Source organism: Carettochelys insculpta, chromosome 13 (genome assembly GCF_033958435.1).
Source record: "Carettochelys insculpta isolate YL-2023 chromosome 13, ASM3395843v1, whole genome shotgun sequence".
NCBI classification, from domain to species: domain Eukaryota; kingdom Metazoa; phylum Chordata; order Testudines; family Carettochelyidae; genus Carettochelys; species Carettochelys insculpta.
The window spans coordinates 13750774-13768853 of NC_134149.1; the positions used below are offsets into that span (position 1 = coordinate 13750774).

Below are 18080 nucleotides of genomic sequence, written 5' to 3' on the forward strand. Positions count from 1 at the left end.
TAGAGAGCGAGAGGTGATGGAGCGTCCTCAAGCACAGCGCCTCCCCCTTACCCCGGGCTCTCGCTGTCACGTGCTCTCGCTTAAAGCGATAGCCTCCGAGGTGCAGGACCCCAAAGCTGCTGTAACCCACCGGAAAGTCCCAGCCCAGCTCCCTTGTTCAGTCCACCCCCTCCAAAAGCTGCTTACTCTCAGTGACGTGCTTATAGGAGCCACCAAAACCAAGGGGCCAAGGTCCCACTAGCTTGTGGAGTACAGCTTTTGGTTTTGTGAAATAAAACAGACTCCACCTTCAAAAAGCTGCTTTCTGGGCAAATGAGAACATGATACACTGGAGCTACCTTTACCCGAGCCCCCTGCTTTCGGAAGGGGCATGGTAATGAGGGATTTGGGCAGATGCTAATGAGGTGCTGACAGGAATGGGGTGGAGATAGTACCCTTGACTCTCCGGCAGCTGCGTCTTTTCAGGAGGATGGAAGCACTGGTCCTCACCCACCACTCAACTCCCACTGTTGGCTCCTACCAGCTGTTGGGCATTACAGCGACGCCATCCCCCGGGCAACTGCATCAGCTCGCAGGCGAAATGCAGTGAGAGGGGGTCGGGTCTGTCTCACATACCGACCTTATGGAGGGACTTGTTCCTTCTCCCCTCTAATGCACAGTCTCAACGGCGGACCAGGAGGTGTGGTGCTGCAAATCGACAACTCCTGTGAAGGCGGAGGAAGACACCCCACTGCCTTTTGGGTTATCCTGGGAAGGAGTGAGGCTAAGGCAGTAAACCCTGACAGAAAATCCGGAGGGGAGTCCTAAGGCAGTTCTGTGTCAACTTCTGGCACTGTCCCGGCAACTCCTGCAGCTGAGCTGGTACCAAACATAGAGGTTATCCTTTCCTTTGGACTATATCAGTAAAGCTGGGGCGGGGGGGGGGGGCTGGTGTCTGGGCAGCCCAGGGTCTCCACAAAAATTGCCCAGGCTCACGCCTGGAGAGGTACTCCAGCATCGCTTAACAGCGTTGAACCAACACAGGAGGCAACAGATACCGGTTACAAGCTCTTGCTCGATTGGTGTAGAGAACAAGCACCAGGGGTTGCTTCTGACCGTGGGGGAGATCATCGCATCTCATTGGACAGTCACCGCCCACCTTAAGCTGGGCAGCCCCCCAGCCAGTGGGGTACTGTCTCACAACAGTTCACTTACATCACTGGGTGCATGAGGCTTAAGGTTCCCAAACCTGACAAGAGACTGAAATGAGCACCAGACAAACCAACAGGAAAATTATTAAGATAAGGAAATCATTAAAGTTTCAAGATTGCTTGTTGGAATGTACAGACCACGTTGACCAGTTTGACTGAAGATCTTCAGGACATCAGCAACACCTGAAAGACCGCTGTCATCAACGAGGAACTGAAGAGGCTCCAAGCTGACATTGCCACTTTGCAGGAGAGGCGATTGTTAGCCGATGGCCGGGTAATGAGTGGTCTGTGAGCCTAATTACATCAGAGTCTTTAACTGCTAGGACCGGCAGTGCCTTCACAGCAGGCAGCCAGAATGGCTGACGGATGCCCCAAAGATCCACCCGAGTCTTTAACTGCTAGGACAGGCAGTCCCTTCGCAGCGGGCAGCCAGTGTGGCTGACAGGTGCCCCAAATGTTGGTGCAGAGAGCTTATTCCACCCGAGCCTTTAACAGCTGGGACAGACTGTCCCTTCGCAGTGGGCAGCCAGGGAGGCTGACGGGTGCCCCAAGAGTCTGCTGCGTGGAGGCAGCACGACTCAGCGCTCAGCGTTTACAGCACCTTACCACTGACCAGGCTGATAATAGCCAAACGGCTGAGGTTCTTTCTTTGTGTTCGGCCAAGTTACAGTATCTGGAAGGAGTCAGGCTGAAAGCTTAAATGGTTGCTATTTATTAAAAGCAGAAACAAGAATCTTAATGGTTACAAGGTTATTGCTCTATCTTCTTAACTACTAGTAGGATGATACATATTACGTCAATCAGATTACAAGTGAAAAGTTACCCATTTGAGGACCAGACGCCTCAGCCTAAAGAGCTCTTACTGTTAAATGTGCACAAAAGTACATTGCAGGTATAATTCTCACCCTTGCGTCCTTCGACTCCTGGCATAGCCAACGTCGTTCACTGAATCCCTCGGGAAGAACAATGCGAGGAGGGCATCCCCTGGGTCCTCGGGAGGCAAAGACCTTACCCGACCTGCAGGTATAGGTAATTGGAGCTCAGTTAGAGTGGTCTGCCGGGCCCTTCTTTATACCCCTTGGGTCCTTATCTAAAGGTACCAATTGTGCTGGTTTGTCTTTGTGACGCCAGTTCTTACAAGGCAGTTGCAATTTAATTTACACTTGTAAGATAGAGATGACTAAATCATTAAAACAGGACATTCTTTTCGTATGGCTGGGAGATTCCTCTTCTGGGACGACGTGTGGGCATATCAGTTATCAGTACCAGCTAAGGGCATGTTGAGGCCCTGTGGTCAACAGCTAGCCTGTTAGCCCCCTTGTCTGTATTCTTCAGTCCAGGGTCATGCTGACGCAGCACATCTGTGTTTTGAAGCATGAAAAGACTGGGCTTGAGAAGTGCATCTGTGCTTTCAAACATTCTAAGGCTGCTGTTTCCTTGTGCTTTGTGCTCAGAGGCACCTAAGAGGGGCAAGATGGAGTAGAGCAGGGCGATTCTGTCTGGCTACAGCGACTCGCAGCTTCGGGATCCCTAAAGGAAAAGGACTAGACTTTTTTCTGGCAGGACAAAGCCCAAGAGGAAACCAGGGAGCATAGTGTCAGCTTTGCCATCAGAAACACCCTTCTGCAAACGGTGGAACTAGTCATGGGTGAATCAGAAAGACTCCTTCAGGTCAAACTTCAAACCTGCGCCGGTCCTGTCCACCTGATCAGCACTTACGCTCCAACCCTGAACACCACACTGGAAGCAAAGGACAAGTTCTATGAGGAGCTCAGTGCCGCCATAGAGCAAATACTTGCTCGTGAGCAATTGTACCTTTTGGGTGACTTCAGTGCAAGAGTTGGAGCCGATCGTGACTCATGGCCCTCTTGCCTAGGTCGCTTCAGTGTGGGAAAAATGAATGACAATGGACAGCGTCTCCTTGAACTTTGCATGTATCGCAAACACATTTTTCTGAACCAAGCCACAGCACAGTGTCATGGAGACACCCACGCTTGAAACACTGGCACCAATTAGACTTGGTTATCACCAGATCTGACCATCTCAAAAACGTCCTCCTGACACGCAGCCTACCATAGTGCTGACTGCGATACAGATCATTCGCTAGTCTGCTCCAAGCTCAAGCTGAGACCCAAGAAGCTGCACCATTCTAAACCAACTGGAAGGCCCCGCATTGATGCCGGAAAGACGGCAAACTCAGAAAAAGCCGAAATGTTCAGAGAGACCCCGGAGGAAGATCTGCGCAGCAGCCCTGGGGGTGCTGATGCGACATCCAGATGGCAGCATCTGAGGGACACAATCTGCAATACGGCCTTGTCAGTTTTTGGAAGAAGAGCTGGAAACACAAATGACTGGTTCGAAGCTAACTCCGATGAGATGATTTCAGTCATCGAAAAGAAGCACGCTGCACTTCTGGAGTATAAACGCTCACTGAGTCAGAGTAGCCAGAAAAATAGTACAGCAGACAGCCAGACACTGTGCCAACAACTGCTGGCTTAAGCTATGCAGCAGTATCCAGACCTGTGCTGACTCTGGTAATCTCAGGGGAATGTACAAGGGCATAAAGAAGGCAATGGGACCCATCCAGAACAAGACAGCACCTCTGAAATCCAAATCTTGTGAAGTCATCACTGACAAAGCCAAACAGATGAAGCAATGGGTTGAACACTACTCTGAGCTGTACTCATGGGAGAATATTGTGGTTGATACAGCCCTCAGATGAGATTTGGAGGAGCAGGCTAGGCACGTACAGGAAAGCCCTACTAAAGAGGCAGTAGCTCACACCTCCCCACCTCTGAAGCTGTATTAAACCAATTCCTCCCACAGTAATGAGGGGCAGTATGCTGCTGGAAATGGCACTTTTATCTCAGCAGACACCTAAAGAAGAAGTTATGACCATGATTTGTACTAATTAAATAGCTCCTGCTACTTCTTGTAGGATATTGGTGCAGCTAACCTTGCTGTCCTGGCCCAATTACAACTCCTGTAATTAACTTTCTGCTTTCTTAAACTCCTAGATTTTACCTTGATAGTGTTGCACTGCACTTTAAAATAAGCTGATGTTGCTTCCTTGAGCTAGTAGCTTTGAAAGAAGTGATCTCTGTACATTCCATAAGTTGGAGTTCAGTTTGTTAAACGTGTGAAATGCTTTGAGATCCTGGTAAACCCAAGGAACTACTTAAATGTAGGATATTCTTTGGTAGCTTAGCTAACCTCTGCTTTACTATGTGCCATATATAATTTGCTGAGAAATATCACTGTCCTAATTGTGGTTCAAGAAAGAACACGTTCCTGCAACTCCTTTACAACAGTAATCAAATTACTGTCTCTGCCTGTAAGGAATAGATCACTAACAGCCGCCTTAGCTTAAAAGACGGCAAAAAATACTCTTGAAATATTAGTTCATCGTGAAATATATCACAAACATCCACAAGAGATAAACACAAAAATCAGGTCAAAAAATTTGAATGAGCTCTATTAATTATACAGCCTCTCTGAAGTCAGTCTTAAGTATCAGAATCACCCGTACGTTTGATCGACTCAAAACAAAAAAAACCCACGCTTTAGCTTATGAGAGAAGGTTAACGGATGACATGAGTACAGGTTGCAAGTATCTACCCAGGAAACATTCAAAAGGGCATTTAAGTCTTGCAGAAATAGGTATAACATGACCCAATGGCTAGAAGCAGCTAACTAGACTAGAAATAAGGCATAATTTTATGACAGTGAGAATAACTAACTCCTAGAACAGTTCATCAAGGGTCATAGAGAATTCTCCATCCCATGCAATGTACAATTACTGATTTTTAAATAAGACCTGCTCTAGAAATTATTTTGGAAAGTGCTATGACCAGGATGACATAGGTCAGTGATTTCTTTTGGCCTTAGAATTTATGAAGCCACACTGGGTCAGAACAGTGGTCCAGCTAGTCCAGTTTCTTGGCTGACAGTAACTGCATTAAATAGTGCATAGGAAATTGGAAGAGCATATGATGAACATTTATGGGACAGTCTATGGAGTGACTCTGCTAAAAACAGCTGGCTCAGGTAAAATGAGACCTAACAGAACCCATAGAAGGAAGCAAGGAATGGAAAAGTGTTACTAGTTACAGACTTTTTCCCATATACAAATGGTTAAAAAAAATCAAATACAATTTGCAATGAAAATTGGTGACTTGGAAAGATTCTAACTGATTGCATTATGTGGTACTTCAGAAACAGTAGCACCAGGCGTTTTCAAAGCAACTTTGCAGTGGTGTAATGTTTAATTCAAAGATCTGTATACTGTAATCCCTCGAGGTACACCAGAGGTTGCCTTCCACGCCACCCTTGTGTACCTTGAATTTCATTTATGTTGGGGAGGGCTTGGAGGGGCTCATGGGGTGCCCACCGCTCCCGCTCTGGCAGTGCTCTGGGCAGGTGGAATGGGATTTTAGCCCACATGGCTGCACGCAGGGGCAGGCACTTGGGTGAGCTAAAAGCCTTTCCCGCACGTTGCTAGGCAGGGGAAGGGACTCTTGGCCTGCCTAGCTGCCCGCAGCTGTCGGAGGCTAGGCAGGCTGACAGCCCAGCAGCTTCACGTTGTGCAAAACTCACGTCAAATGTGAGTTTCACATAAAGGTGATGCTACGCAAAATGAGGGTTTACTGTAGATAGCTGTCTGAAAGGGAAGCTTCAGATTAGACCAACTGACCACCTTAAACTAATGTACAAGATTAGTAAGAAAAGCTTCAGTGGAGGATAAATACACAGTTTAAAACATAAGGCTAGCTCTGTGTCATGCCCACGAATAGAGACATCTTACCCAACACAAGTAATTTAAAGTATCTTTAATATATTTAGATTTTATTATAGTTTTAGTACAAAAGAGCTAAGGCTAAAACGTGCTAGCTTAAAGAGGATCATTATCGGTGATGTTTTCTCTGGGCTGTGAAAGAACACTCAGGAAAGATGAAGCAGAGAGACTGAAATGGCAAGTTTCCTATGGTTTAAGATTCTAAAAACAAAAAGGAATACTTGAAAATAGTCAGAGACTTTACAGAGCTATATCAAATAAAAAATGGTTTCCGTGTAGGTCAGCAGATATCACATGAGAAATTAAAAAATAAATACCTAGTAGTAACACAAAACTGCTCCTACACGGCAACATTTTAGTTCAATTATTTCATTCAGTAATCCACTTTTTAATGGAGGATTCTTTATGAAGCCTCTCCCCACTTTCCAAACTTCCTCCTACTTGTATCTTGATTTCTGTTTTGCAGAAAACCAGGAAAGGCTTCCCCAGACCACTGTCCCACCTCCCATAATTTGAGAACCTGTTTTGGGTGGCAAGGACTACGCCGTGTATTTGTAACTACTGTAATCTCAGGCCTAAAACACAATGCATCATAGCATTAAGGGATGTTAGCTTTTGAGCAAACCTGCAGCTTTACGTTTACTTTTTTTTTTTTAAAACGCAAACATTTGTTCAGCACTGCTTTACAAAAGAGCTCCGATTTTAGATCCAGGTGTCATCCCCTCCTGACCACATGACTCACATTTCTCATACTTAAACCCATACAAAGTTTTTCTACTTTGCAACATTCTCTTCTCCATTGTAGTCTGATGCTATGAAAATAAATTCCAAGAACAATGAGAACACATTTCAAATTCTGAGGTTCTTTAACCAGAAACATCTAACACCACAATGTCCCCTTTTCTTCCTTTGTTCCTTCTTCTCTTTGAAGGCACTTCTGGATTGCGTAGTACATGCTCTTTGGCTGCTTGAATAATCAGAATACAGAAGACTTGGGGGCTAATCACTCTTCTTCTTTTGCATTACTGGTGTCATTGTCCTGTTTTTTATCTGCTCCTTGATCCAGAGACTTCGTAGCAATGTCTTCATAAGGACACAGTCTACTTCGACTTCGGGCACCTGGTTGGTATAGCTGCATTGCTGGACGATCCTGAAAAATCAATCAGAAGGTTTTAGACTGTCTTATAAACCAAAGCATCATAGTCATGCCTATCATTTATAAAAGGTGAAAAATCAAGGCAAACAGAACGCACAGACTACTTTAGACTTTCCCAAAATACTAATAATTTTTCAGTGACATCCAGAATACAACTTCAATGACAAAGAGAGAGTGCTTAAGTAGCAGATAAAACTACTTAGTTTTTTTTTTTTTTTAAAAAGGTAAAATCCTGTAGATCAGTGTTACAGTATGTGGTCCGTGAGACATTTTGTTTATCATTGCCCACACTCCAGGCTGCCTGATTTCACTGGTTTCTATTTGCACAGGTTTTTCTTCCCCTACCGATATTACTAAAGGGATACATAGCTAAAGTAGGGCATTGACTGTGAGAAGTGTGCACCCAAACTGCTGCTACATCAGCACACCCTGCAAATTCTAAGTATGCAAGCGCAGTTAGTAAAACTACCATAACTGCAGGAGACTGCCTTTGTTTTGATCGTTTGCGGCACACTGAGATGAAACAGGGCCACTGATGTGGTCCACTCACTGACCTAGGTTGCCCATAGCTGCCTTTGCTATTAGTGGAATGAATATATAGATTTTGGAGCTAATCTGTACATTAACAAGGGAACTATGCTATGCAATTGCATAGCTCTGCCTTTCTTATACCTGATAAAGCACCTTCTGAAGGTATTAGGGGAATAGCCTCTTGTATCATCATCATCTCTCACTTAGAGAAATATACTTTCTGTCCTTAACCCACATACCATCTGTAAGAATCTGGACCTATCACTTCAATTCTCGGAAGACAATGGCAAAAGCCAGTGTTTATCTTTTGGCAAAGCCACTGTTGATCAGAACCAACCAATAGCAGATGGGAAATTTGCAAAGACTGAATTCAGTTTAGTAGCAGTAAAGCTTACAAAAATGTACATATTCCACCCTGTACCACATACTTAAATGCAAAGTTTACAGTTAAATTATTATATGGGGGGGAAGTGTTAAAAAGGAAAGAAAAACAATGATCCTCCCCTTAATTAACATTTACTGTCACACCATGTCTTACAGAGTGGGTATGAATTTAAAGAGACAGCACCTTGTTTCTGATGCGATCTCTCTTGGCTGCATCCTCTTTTTTGTCCTCTTTGGTTATTTTCTCAGGTTTTTCTGTGTTGCCTGTAAAGTCTGTAAGATCACTTTTCCTTCCTTTCTCTCTGAGTGAGTTTATCTCCTTTTTTACCTCCTCTTCTTTTCTTCTAAAAACTTTGTCTCTCTCAAAGCGTTCCTTCTGCCTACGACGCTCTTCTTCTTGACGTCTCAGTTTCTCCCGCTGTAGTCTCTCATATTCTCTCTCTCTCTCGAAGTCTCTCTCCTGGTCCCTATAATCTTTTCCATATTCATCTTCAGATCTGTATGAAAAAACACAGTGAGAAGCTAAGCTTAGAAGACTGGATAATCAATCACAGAACTGTGCAATCAATATTACAGCTCTAAATGTGTATCAGTGTTGTCAGACGCTAATTTATAGATTTTAGAGAAAAAAGTTAATATTGTAGAAGCCTACAGTCATTACCAATTATTACGTTGTCACTACAGTTATAAGAACACTACAGATAGGAAGTCTCACAGCCAGACCCAGAGTCTGGACGGCACAGAGATGGCTTAAAACTAGGGCTGCCTGAAAGCTGTGCCTCAAATTTGGATCTCTCTCAAGCCAAGTTTCATTTGTAGAGCTCTTCAATTGAAATCCCAAGTGTGTTATTGATTAAAAAATGCTAAAATTTGCCTACTCAACTATGTCTGTTTAAGTCCAGATGGACCACTCCCTCTCTCCCAGATCACGAGTATACTCTCCCAGGCAATCAAAATCAGAGTCATTTCTCCAGTTCAATTCAAAAGCTGTTCCAGGACAGTGAAGCCTACTTTTATATTTTAAAACTAACACCCTGATCCCTCTAGACTAGTAAGTTGTACATATACTAACTAACTTTTTTGCTTTTTCCTCTTTAGCTTCTCCATCGGATCGTTTGGCTGATGTACTGCTTAGCACACCAGCAGCCTTTTCTTCCCTCAAAGTGTCTTTTTCCAGTTTCTTGAACTTCTCCTTTTTCTCCAAGTAGCTTTCATCTTTCTCTGGTTTTTTAAGTAGCTGTAAAGAAAACACATGGTTAATTGATAAGAAAGCTCATTCTAATTAGACTCTGCAGGATAGTAAAATTCGGCTACCCTCGGTGGACTGACTTCTGCCTAATATGAGATATACACACAAAACTAGCTATTTACTACCTCTAAGCATAGTTCAGAGCACCCCCAAAAATAAATAAATCCAAATCCCAGTTTGGGGTTCAATTTCCCCCTATAGTAGATCAAATATATTCAGTTACCCATATTAAATGGGTATGTTCTGCAGAACAAAAGCATATACATAAGTATTACAATGAAAACTCATTATTAAAAGATAAACTAAAGCATCCAACAAATAGCATGCAAATCTTCAGTGTACTTTAACATAAATATTATGAACTCTAGTTTACACCTACCAGATCATGAATTACTCTTGGAGAAGTATTTAGTGCATTTATTTTGTGTACAATGCTAGAAGACAATGTTTCTTTAAAAAAAAAAAAAAAAGGTTGCACAGAACACTGGCTTTCCATAAACAAGTTGCAGGTGTGCTGCAAGTGTGTGGAAAAATAATTTGAAGTATATACCTGATTAAATTACTAAATTTTTTTTCTGCATATGCTGCTGTTTGTTTGTTTTTTTTTAAATAAAGAACATTTTCATATGTGTTCCATGTTTTCAAAAAGTTTAAGAAACACTAATCTAAAATGATAACATGGCTCTGTACCTTAATCTTTGGTTCATCCTTTGATTTATCCCTGTCTTTCTCCGGGCATTTGTCAACTTTTTTCAGTTTTTCTGCTTCTTTTCTCTTCCTCCTTTCTTCTTCTTTCCACTTCCTCCTTTCTTCTTCTCTTTGCCTTTTTCTTTCCAACTCCCTTCGTCTCCTCTCTTCTCTTTTTTCTTCTCTCAATCTCTGAAAGGGAGAGGGGAGAAAAAGAAATCCCATTTCTCACATGGAGAAAAAAAAATTAAAAAAAAGTTTTAGATGTCCTGAAATGACAGAAATATCTTTAAAATACACAGCTTTATATAAACCGTGTCTCCCCTTGTACCTTACTTTTAAGCAACTTATTGAAAGTTTCAGTATTCACTAGAGCAGCATTATTATATGTTTCAGAAATCTTTAATCCCATATTTTAGTGGGAGTTAAAATGAACACACCCACACATCAGAACGTGCCCTAAAGTTAAACATCTGCAAAATAGGTTGATTGGACAGAAATCACCAAGAGGGCATTAAGTCAAGTCCTGCTATCAACAAAACAGTATGTTAAACAGAATACACCTTGCCACTCATACGGCTGCAGCTCACGTGACTTAGTATACTATCATGTTAATCAAGCTAAGTTTTGCTCGAAATATGCTGGAAGCCACTAGCCATCTCCCTTTGTTATTCAAAACAAGTGCTTTAGATCCATTTAGCACAAGAAAAATCCTACAGTACCCAACTAAATTATCAAAAATTCTAAGCAAAAAAGATTTTATAGAGAAATCATACCTGCTTGTTTTTCAAGAAGTTCAGAAGAGGAGTTGTCTTTTTAGCTAAACAAACATTGAAAATATAAGTATATTCGTCTTTACAATTATCAAGACATGTTTTCATATGTTAGATGAGAAAGACTCCTCAAGTCTAGACTATAGTTTTTTCCAATTTTAGTCTAACTTGTGTCAAACTTCTCTCTCTCTTCTCAAAGGCCACATCTACATGGGAAGCCTCTGTTAACAGATGTCACTGTCAGTAGAGATCTCCCAGCAGGGCATCTGTTGAGAGATCACATCTACAAACAAAAGTAGATGGAAAGAGCAGAGAGCAGTCAGAGTGCCAGGTCCCCTCTTAGAGCAGCTGACTGGAAGCTCTGTAAACAGGGCTGCTTGGTGAACTGGAAGCCCTGTGTGTTGACAAAGACGTTAAACCTAAATGCAGAGAGGTATAATGCTGCTGGTGGATGTGCCAGGTTTTGTTAACAAAGCACAATTTTGCAATGAACGCTCTGTGGGTTTTTCCAGCAAAAGCCCAGTTTTGCCAGAAATAGCTGCTTGTGTAGATGTGGCCAAAATGCATACCCTTCACATGTTTATAAATGGCTCTCTCCCCTCATGTAATGTTTTAGCTAACGTAAAAGTTACAATTGTTTTTCCATCCCACAGTATTAATGTTAAAGTAACCTTTGCACCCATCAATGAAATGCGGCCAACACCAGACATTAACTGTATATAGCAACTGTTTAGTGGAGAAGATTACTATATATAATTTAATGATACTAAACTTGAAAAATGATTGATTGAAGTAGGAAAGACTGAAGAACTTCACTAGAAGTAACACTCTAAGGACTTAATGATACTGAATAATCTAAAAAGGACCGTAGAAACCTCAACATTCAAGTCTCAAGCATATGAAATCCTGTCCTTCTTATATTTATTATACTGTGAGAAGAGGTTCAGGTTATTACGATTATTTTTCATACCTATTAATTCTTTGTTTCTTGCCTCTATTTCCTCTAGTAGTGTTTCAGGAGTTGATGTTAACTTTTCATCATCTGCACTGTAGCTTTCCAAAAACTTCTTATATTCTGGATCTAGAGAGAGAAAAAAACACATCACTTTGTGCTACAAAATACACATACTGACTCTTCTGAGAGTTTCAATAGTCATTCTTCATTTCAAACTTAGGAACAAGAACGAGTCACATAGTCCTATGAGATGCTACCCCATATTTGTTTTTAAGCAAGTTAATCAAACTCTGAGGCAGGGATGATGTGTAGTTATATTTTTTAAAATTCAGTCTTACTATTAATTATGTAGGATTTTAACAGCTTCATTCCCAGTTATGCTTAAGATACTTTGTTTTGCACTTGTCTGGTTTTCTATTAATATAATCAAACCTACAAAATCTAACTTGGACAGGGACCATCTTTTCGTTACATGTGTGCGCTTTACCTAGTGCAACAGGACCTTATCCCTTTCTTGGGGCGCACTACATACGATCATAATTAGTAATGTCAATATCCATTATGATTGTCATCCTTGAACTGTTTCACCATTGGTGGGCCAGCCCAATACAGCCAGGGATCCTGCCCAGGCTGTCCCGATGCAAATGCATACCACCACAACAGAGCTGGTGCTGCTCCAGCCTGGCATAGCTGGCTGTCCAGCTGAAAAGCCTAATGCTTACTAGATAACCAGTTAACCTCTTAAACTCGTGATCAATAAATCAATATGTAATTCTGTTACAGTGCAATAGACAAGTTCTTTTGAAGAACAGAAATGTAATTATTGTACAATAGGGTCTCAACATTCACGAGGGTTCCGTGTTGAGAACCCTTGTGAATACTGAATTTCGCAAATATGGCAGCCGCCAGCGCTCCCTACCTCAGAGAAATGATAGCTCATGAATAACTGAATTCGCGAACCTTAAGTCTGCTAATGTGGGGACCCTACTGTATTGTTGTTAAGTGTTTAGGATCAGACATCATTACACTATGACACCATCCAGTCAAAATAAATTGAAATTTGTGTTATCAGATAGAACACACCACATAAATCTCCACAAATGCATGCATACAAAATGAACAACCCTAGTAACTATACCATCATCAATTGTCCCAGTTTTGGCATCCTTTTTCTTATTCTTCTTTTTTGCAGATTTTTGAAAAGGTGCAAATTCTACTACTGCAGCATACTCCTGACCTGTTAAATGTAAGTTGTTAAAACCATTCAATCATCAAGGTAAAAAACATTAAATTCTTGACAGAGTATTATATTGGAATGACAAAGGACAGTGGAGTATATTTATAAGAAGCAATACAAAAATAGATGGTAAGCTATGAAATGCATGTGATCAGACATATATGTAAAAAAAAATTACATATATTTTGTTTATAGTCCTTTTGTCACAAAACGTTCTCAAAGCACCTTCCAGACCACACACAAAAGTATTTTAAAAGCAGTTTTGGATATAAATTAAAGATGCAAAATTTAACACCCAGAAGTCAGGAAATGCCAAAGCAAAGGTTGTTCGGGCAACCTTAATAAGACACCCTGATATTTATGCATTATGATCACATGCTGGTTCCACCCCCAGGCCTCCTGGGCACACACTATTACTGCTTCATTCACTGCATGTGGGTGGCAAGGAGGTTATTTTAAACAGGGAATATAGGGGAAGGGGAAAATTTCTGTACTTGAAAAAATCCAAATGGCTTGACAAAAAATTGCATACAATTTTTTAAATCCTATAAAGTAAATACAATGAATTACCATGTTTTCAAAAATGTAGTTTCAGGGAACCTGGATAATTTAAAATGCTTAGAATGTGAAGCTAGCAACTCAATACCTTCTGAATGAGATGTCAATTGTCATAGCTCTTTCACAGAAAGCAGCTGCTTGGTGGAAGATGAAGAATCCAAAAATTAAACTCTTAAAAACCACATTGATACAAACATGCATATAGAAAAAGAGTTTAAAGGGTGAAATTATGGGCTCCCTTATGCAGACTAGAAACAGGTGCAAGACTCCCATGGAGCCAGAATTTCACCTAAGATATATATGTTAGAGGATAGCAACAAAGCCACCAATAAAAGTTTAGTATTTTGTTTATTGGAAGCATTCAGCATCTAAGCATCACCTCAGTAAACTGTACTGAACTTATATAATCTGAACATAAATTACTAAGGGGCTGGAATTCCCCTCAAGCAATTTGTTTAAAAAAATTTAGCACTACTTCTGTGTAGAAGAGGGTTTTTATTGTTATTTTAAGCTGCATTTAAAGATTTACTATAAAAAGTGTTATGAAGTTTACTGAAAAGATTATACGCGTGCACCGCGTCTTTACTTTCAGCGTACTGTACCATATGCAATTATGACACTAAAAGAATGGGTACAATAAAAAAGTGGAAAAATTACCTCACAACCTCCTAAATGTCATCTAATATGATATCTAAGATTTCAGTACGTAACCAAAGTTTTATGTTTACTCGCCTTTGTGATCAACAAAAACATAACCATCAAAGCGATCCCTGAACAGTACTATGTCTTCTTGATTTTTAAAGTTGATGTATGCTCTGGAAAACATGTGAGGATACAGACTGCAAAAGGACAAAAAATAGCAATATGTAAGGACGTGATACTAACTGCTGATGATTTTAATTATGTGCACTACAGAAAAACGTAAAATAAAACACAACTCTGACATTCTAGCATTACATGCAAAAATTAAATCCTGAAGCATTTGTACCTGGAATCGTTAGCAAAGAATTCAAAATAGTCATGGTCAGGCAAAGGCTGAAGATGTTCTTCAAGTTGTTCCTTGGTCAAACTGGGAGGCAAGCGTCGAATTACCACCTTAACACCAGAATTTTAAAAGAGTAAAATTATTGCCTGCCCCTGACTTAATATCAGATATGCTACTTAACAGATAATGTAAAATAATAAGGTTAAGCCAATAAGTGTGGCTCATGTGGAGCTTGGGAAAGCCTGATTAGCTCTGGCTTTAGTCGAAAACCCCTACTCACTTCCCAACGGGAGCAGTCTCAGGCCCTAAGTCAGGAAACGCACCTCAGTGATTTAAGAAAGAAATTCGGGGCAAGATTCCTGACCTCTAGTCCCTAGTCTAACACTACAGGCTGCTTTGAGCAAGTGACGTGGCCAAGGGCTCTGAATCCCACGAGTTGGCAAAACACTCAAAACGCCCCTCGGCGCCAGCGGAGCTCTGCCCCTCCCGAGCAAACCATCAGAGCTCAGGGTCTCGGGCTGGCACCGAAAGAGGAGACACCGCCCGTCACTCGCTGCATTTACAGGGACTCATCCCGGGCCTCCTGTCCCTGCAGAGCCACTAGCCCCGACGGGCCTACCCCGGCTGTGGAGGACGGAGCGCTCCAGGACACCCGCCCCCCGGACCTACAGCAGGATCGAGGACCGGGGGATGCGCCAACCGCCCGACGCCCACTGCGGTACCAGGAGCGGCTCTGCCAGCGCCAGTCTCAGTCCAGGGGCCGGGGCAGCAGCGATGCGGAACATCCCCCGCCTCACCTTGCTGAGCGTCTCCTTCTTGTCCTTAGGCCGCTCAGGTTCCCCACACGTGTCCAGGGACCCCCCAGGCACCCGCTTTTCCTTGGGCCTAGTGTTCTCCTTATCCTCCTTCATCCCGGCCTCCGGCCCCCCCCGAGCCACGCCCCCTCTACCCCATTGGCCGCTGCGCCTCTCGCGGGATTTCAGCCTTAAAGGGCCACGACGCGGGCACGGCCCGGTGAGATCGGAAGTGACCGTCCCGGCATGCACTGGGGTTAACGGCGGCCGCCGCTCCCGGCATGCTCCTGAAGGTGACGAGCAGGCAGGTCACTGGGGCAAGGGCATGGGAAGCTCGATCCCGCCTGTGCTAGGTCTGGTGGGTCGGCGAACCCGGCTCCCGCCAATCACTGAGGGGGGGGCTGTAGCCCCACCCCACTCCGACCTGTTGACGCTCCCAGAAGCCTTTGCCTCGGCATAATGGCGCTGCCGCGATGCATGATGGGAAGGCCGCGTTCTCCGGTCTGTGCCGAGGCGGGGCCAAAGCGCCTGCGCAGCGTGCCGGCGCGTGCGCGCTTAGAGGCCTGTATTGGCTCCGTGTAGCCGAGGGGCTGGAGCAGACGGTGGGATGTGGTACGAGGTGCTGCCCAGCGTGGCCCTCTTGGGCACGTTCCTGGCCCTGCCCGGAATGATCGTCACCACCGTCCACAAAATTAACAATGGGGGCAAGGTCAGGGCTGGGGCTAGACCGCTCCGGGAGGGAGGCGAGGCGAGGCGCGGCGCTGGGTGGGCCGTACCCGGGGGGCGGGGGGCATGGAAGTAAGGGGAGGAGGTAGCCGGTGCGGGCCGGTCTGGAGGGGCGTTGACGTGAGGGGGTGGAAGCTGGGGGCGGGGCGCTGGGATGGGTCGGTCCGGGTGGGTGGTGTTGTGGTAAGGGGGTGGGGCGCTGCTGTGCGCTGATCTTAGGGCGGTGCAGTGGAAGTGTGGGTGCTGTCCGGGCTGTGAAAAAGTGGGGGCCGCCTCATTGGTTGTCTGAAGGCCTGGCTCAGCATTGAAGTGTTTGCTGGGCCTGTGACCGCTTGTACCTCCCCCTCATCCCAGCGCCCCACCCCCGACTACCACCCCCTCTCCCCAGCGCCCCTCCAGAGCAAGCCCAGGAGGGATGATCCTGTCCCTTTTTGCTCCCCTCTCTGCCCTGTCTAAGCACCAGCCTCCAACTGAGGTGCCTTTGCTGTGTGTGTGCAGGAAAAGAGAGTGGCACTTCATCCCTACCAGTGGTACCTGATGGAAAGAGACAGGCGCCTGTCTGGAGTTAATAAATACTTCGAGTCCAAGGTACATTTCTTCAAATACAGAACTGAGAAGATCTAGAAATAGAAGGCAGCTGAACTCTGCAAAATCCAGACTGCTCACAATTCAGTTAGGCAGGAGTTAAAAACTACAGTGCTGGGTCTCTGCATTGAGCACTTAATATTGAATTGAGTTAGACCCTGGGCTGGAGTCTGCTCTCTGTTATTTCAATATAAAGCCACCAATCTTGATAGTAACAGAGGATAGAACTTAGCCTGCTAAGTGGAGCATCAAGCAAGTGCTTATTTTAATGTATTGTCTTACATCTAATTAATGGACTGCCTTGCTTTGATCAGTTCAAATCTGGATCTGATGATGATTGCAGATCCCTGAGCCTGAATCTTTTAGCATTAGTAGTGTCTTTTCATCCTCACTTGATCTCTTCGGTACAGACTTGCCATTGCTAACACTTGAGATGACCTGTGAAGGGCTTTTTTTAAGTAACAGTATTTGTTGCTTTATAATATATTAAGACTGAAAGCCTGTAATATTTTATTAGAAGTAACCTAGTCTATTTTTTAATTAGGGGCCTCTGGTCTGTTTCTCAGGATGTGTATTATGAGCGCTCTCATTAATAAACATGGTTGGAATGTTTAATTTGTTACGTCCTTTCCCCAAGCCTTATTTAATCTAATCATTGAAGTAAAATAGGGGTTAATGACATTTTTCTGCTCAAACTTCTTTTTTTCTCTGAAATGGTCAATTTTTCATTCTCTAATAGAGTAATATCACTGGCTCTGTATTTGGCAAAGTATTTCTGAGCAGACAAATCCTAAATGTGTAAAGCATAAGGGGAGTATGAGCATACACGTTCTTTTTAAAAAAACTTTTCAAATAACCTTTAGCCACAATAAATTAGAATGGTATAATTTGCCAGGGGTATCCTTGATGAAGAGGATCTCCTCCTTTTGTAATTTCTATGATGCTGTCACAATAGTTTGCCTAGTGCTACCCCGCCCCATCTTTAGTTGTGCTTTAGCGACCCCCACTCACCCCCTTTTTAATATAGCATCTTCCAACAAAATATACAAACTTCTTAACTTGCTGAGGAAGTTATGGTAAGAAGAAGAGTAGTAAGTTGATATGTGTACTTCCTGAGTAATAGAAACAGGATGGTGAGTGGTGGTGGTGGTGGTGGTAGTAGTCTTGTATGGATAGTTAAGAAAATATTTCACATTTTTTCCAGGGATTGGAGAATATTGATGACTGAAAAGCAGCTCATTGTGTGAAGAGTCCTAGTTCCTGTACAAAGAAGTTGGCTCCAGTGCACATGAATTTGTATTTGCTGTAATGTATTAGATGTTGCTCATAAACATAGGAAATGAAAATGGGTCTCTGCACTTTGTTATAACTTTAAAAAGTGGATATTGGAAATACACCCACCTATAAACATTCTGTAAGCAACATACAAAAAGGGATACAGCAGAATTAGGTAACTGCCCCAAAGTTAGACGTGC

General features: G+C 43.2%; 2 protein-coding genes across 2 annotated transcripts; one reads left to right on the plus strand and one right to left on the minus strand.

Moving 5' to 3' along the window:
* Nucleotides 1–6007: 6007 nt before the first annotated feature.
* UPF3B (UPF3B regulator of nonsense mediated mRNA decay) lies at nucleotides 6008–15447 on the minus strand. Its single transcript, XM_075007716.1, has 10 exons — nucleotides 15298–15447; nucleotides 14504–14610; nucleotides 14248–14354; nucleotides 12859–12957; nucleotides 11736–11846; nucleotides 10769–10812; nucleotides 9996–10184; nucleotides 9133–9293; nucleotides 8241–8553; nucleotides 6008–7135 (listed from the first exon to the last, which is right to left on the minus strand). The coding sequence occupies exons 1-10, from the start codon at nucleotides 15409–15411 to the stop codon at nucleotides 6989–6991; spliced, it is 1392 nt and encodes a 463-aa protein (XP_074863817.1). The 5' UTR covers nucleotides 15412–15447; the 3' UTR covers nucleotides 6008–6988.
* A 375-nt stretch (nucleotides 15448–15822) lies between these two features.
* On the plus strand, nucleotides 15823–17955 carry NDUFA1 (NADH:ubiquinone oxidoreductase subunit A1). The gene is made up of 3 exons (XM_075007718.1): nucleotides 15823–16003; nucleotides 16519–16608; nucleotides 17810–17955. Exons 1-3 carry the CDS (start codon nucleotides 15902–15904, stop codon nucleotides 17831–17833), a joined length of 216 nt encoding a protein of 71 aa, XP_074863819.1. The 5' UTR covers nucleotides 15823–15901; the 3' UTR covers nucleotides 17834–17955.
* The last annotated feature ends 125 nt before the right edge of the window (nucleotides 17956–18080 follow it).

Bases quoted from the DNA above. Each gene is read 5' to 3' on its own strand.
- UPF3B (XM_075007716.1), bottom strand. From the start codon at position 15,411: ATGAAGGAGGATAAGGAGAACACTAGGCCCAAGGAAAAGCGGGTGCCT. The intron at 12,958-14,247 runs GCGAGTAAACAT...TACATTTAACAG, and splicing joins TGTTTTTGTTGATCACAAAG to GTCAGGAGTATGCTGCAGTA. The intron at 11,847-12,858 runs GTATAGTTACTA...TTCTCTCTCTAG, and splicing joins AACTGGGACAATTGATGATG to ATCCAGAATATAAGAAGTTT.
- NDUFA1 (XM_075007718.1), top strand. From the start codon at position 15,902: ATGTGGTACGAGGTGCTGCCCAGCGTGGCCCTCTTGGGCACGTTCCTG. The intron at 16,004-16,518 runs GTCAGGGCTGGG...GTGTGTGTGCAG, and splicing joins AAATTAACAATGGGGGCAAG to GAAAAGAGAGTGGCACTTCA. The intron at 16,609-17,809 runs GTACATTTCTTC...CATTTTTTCCAG, and splicing joins ATAAATACTTCGAGTCCAAG to GGATTGGAGAATATTGATGA.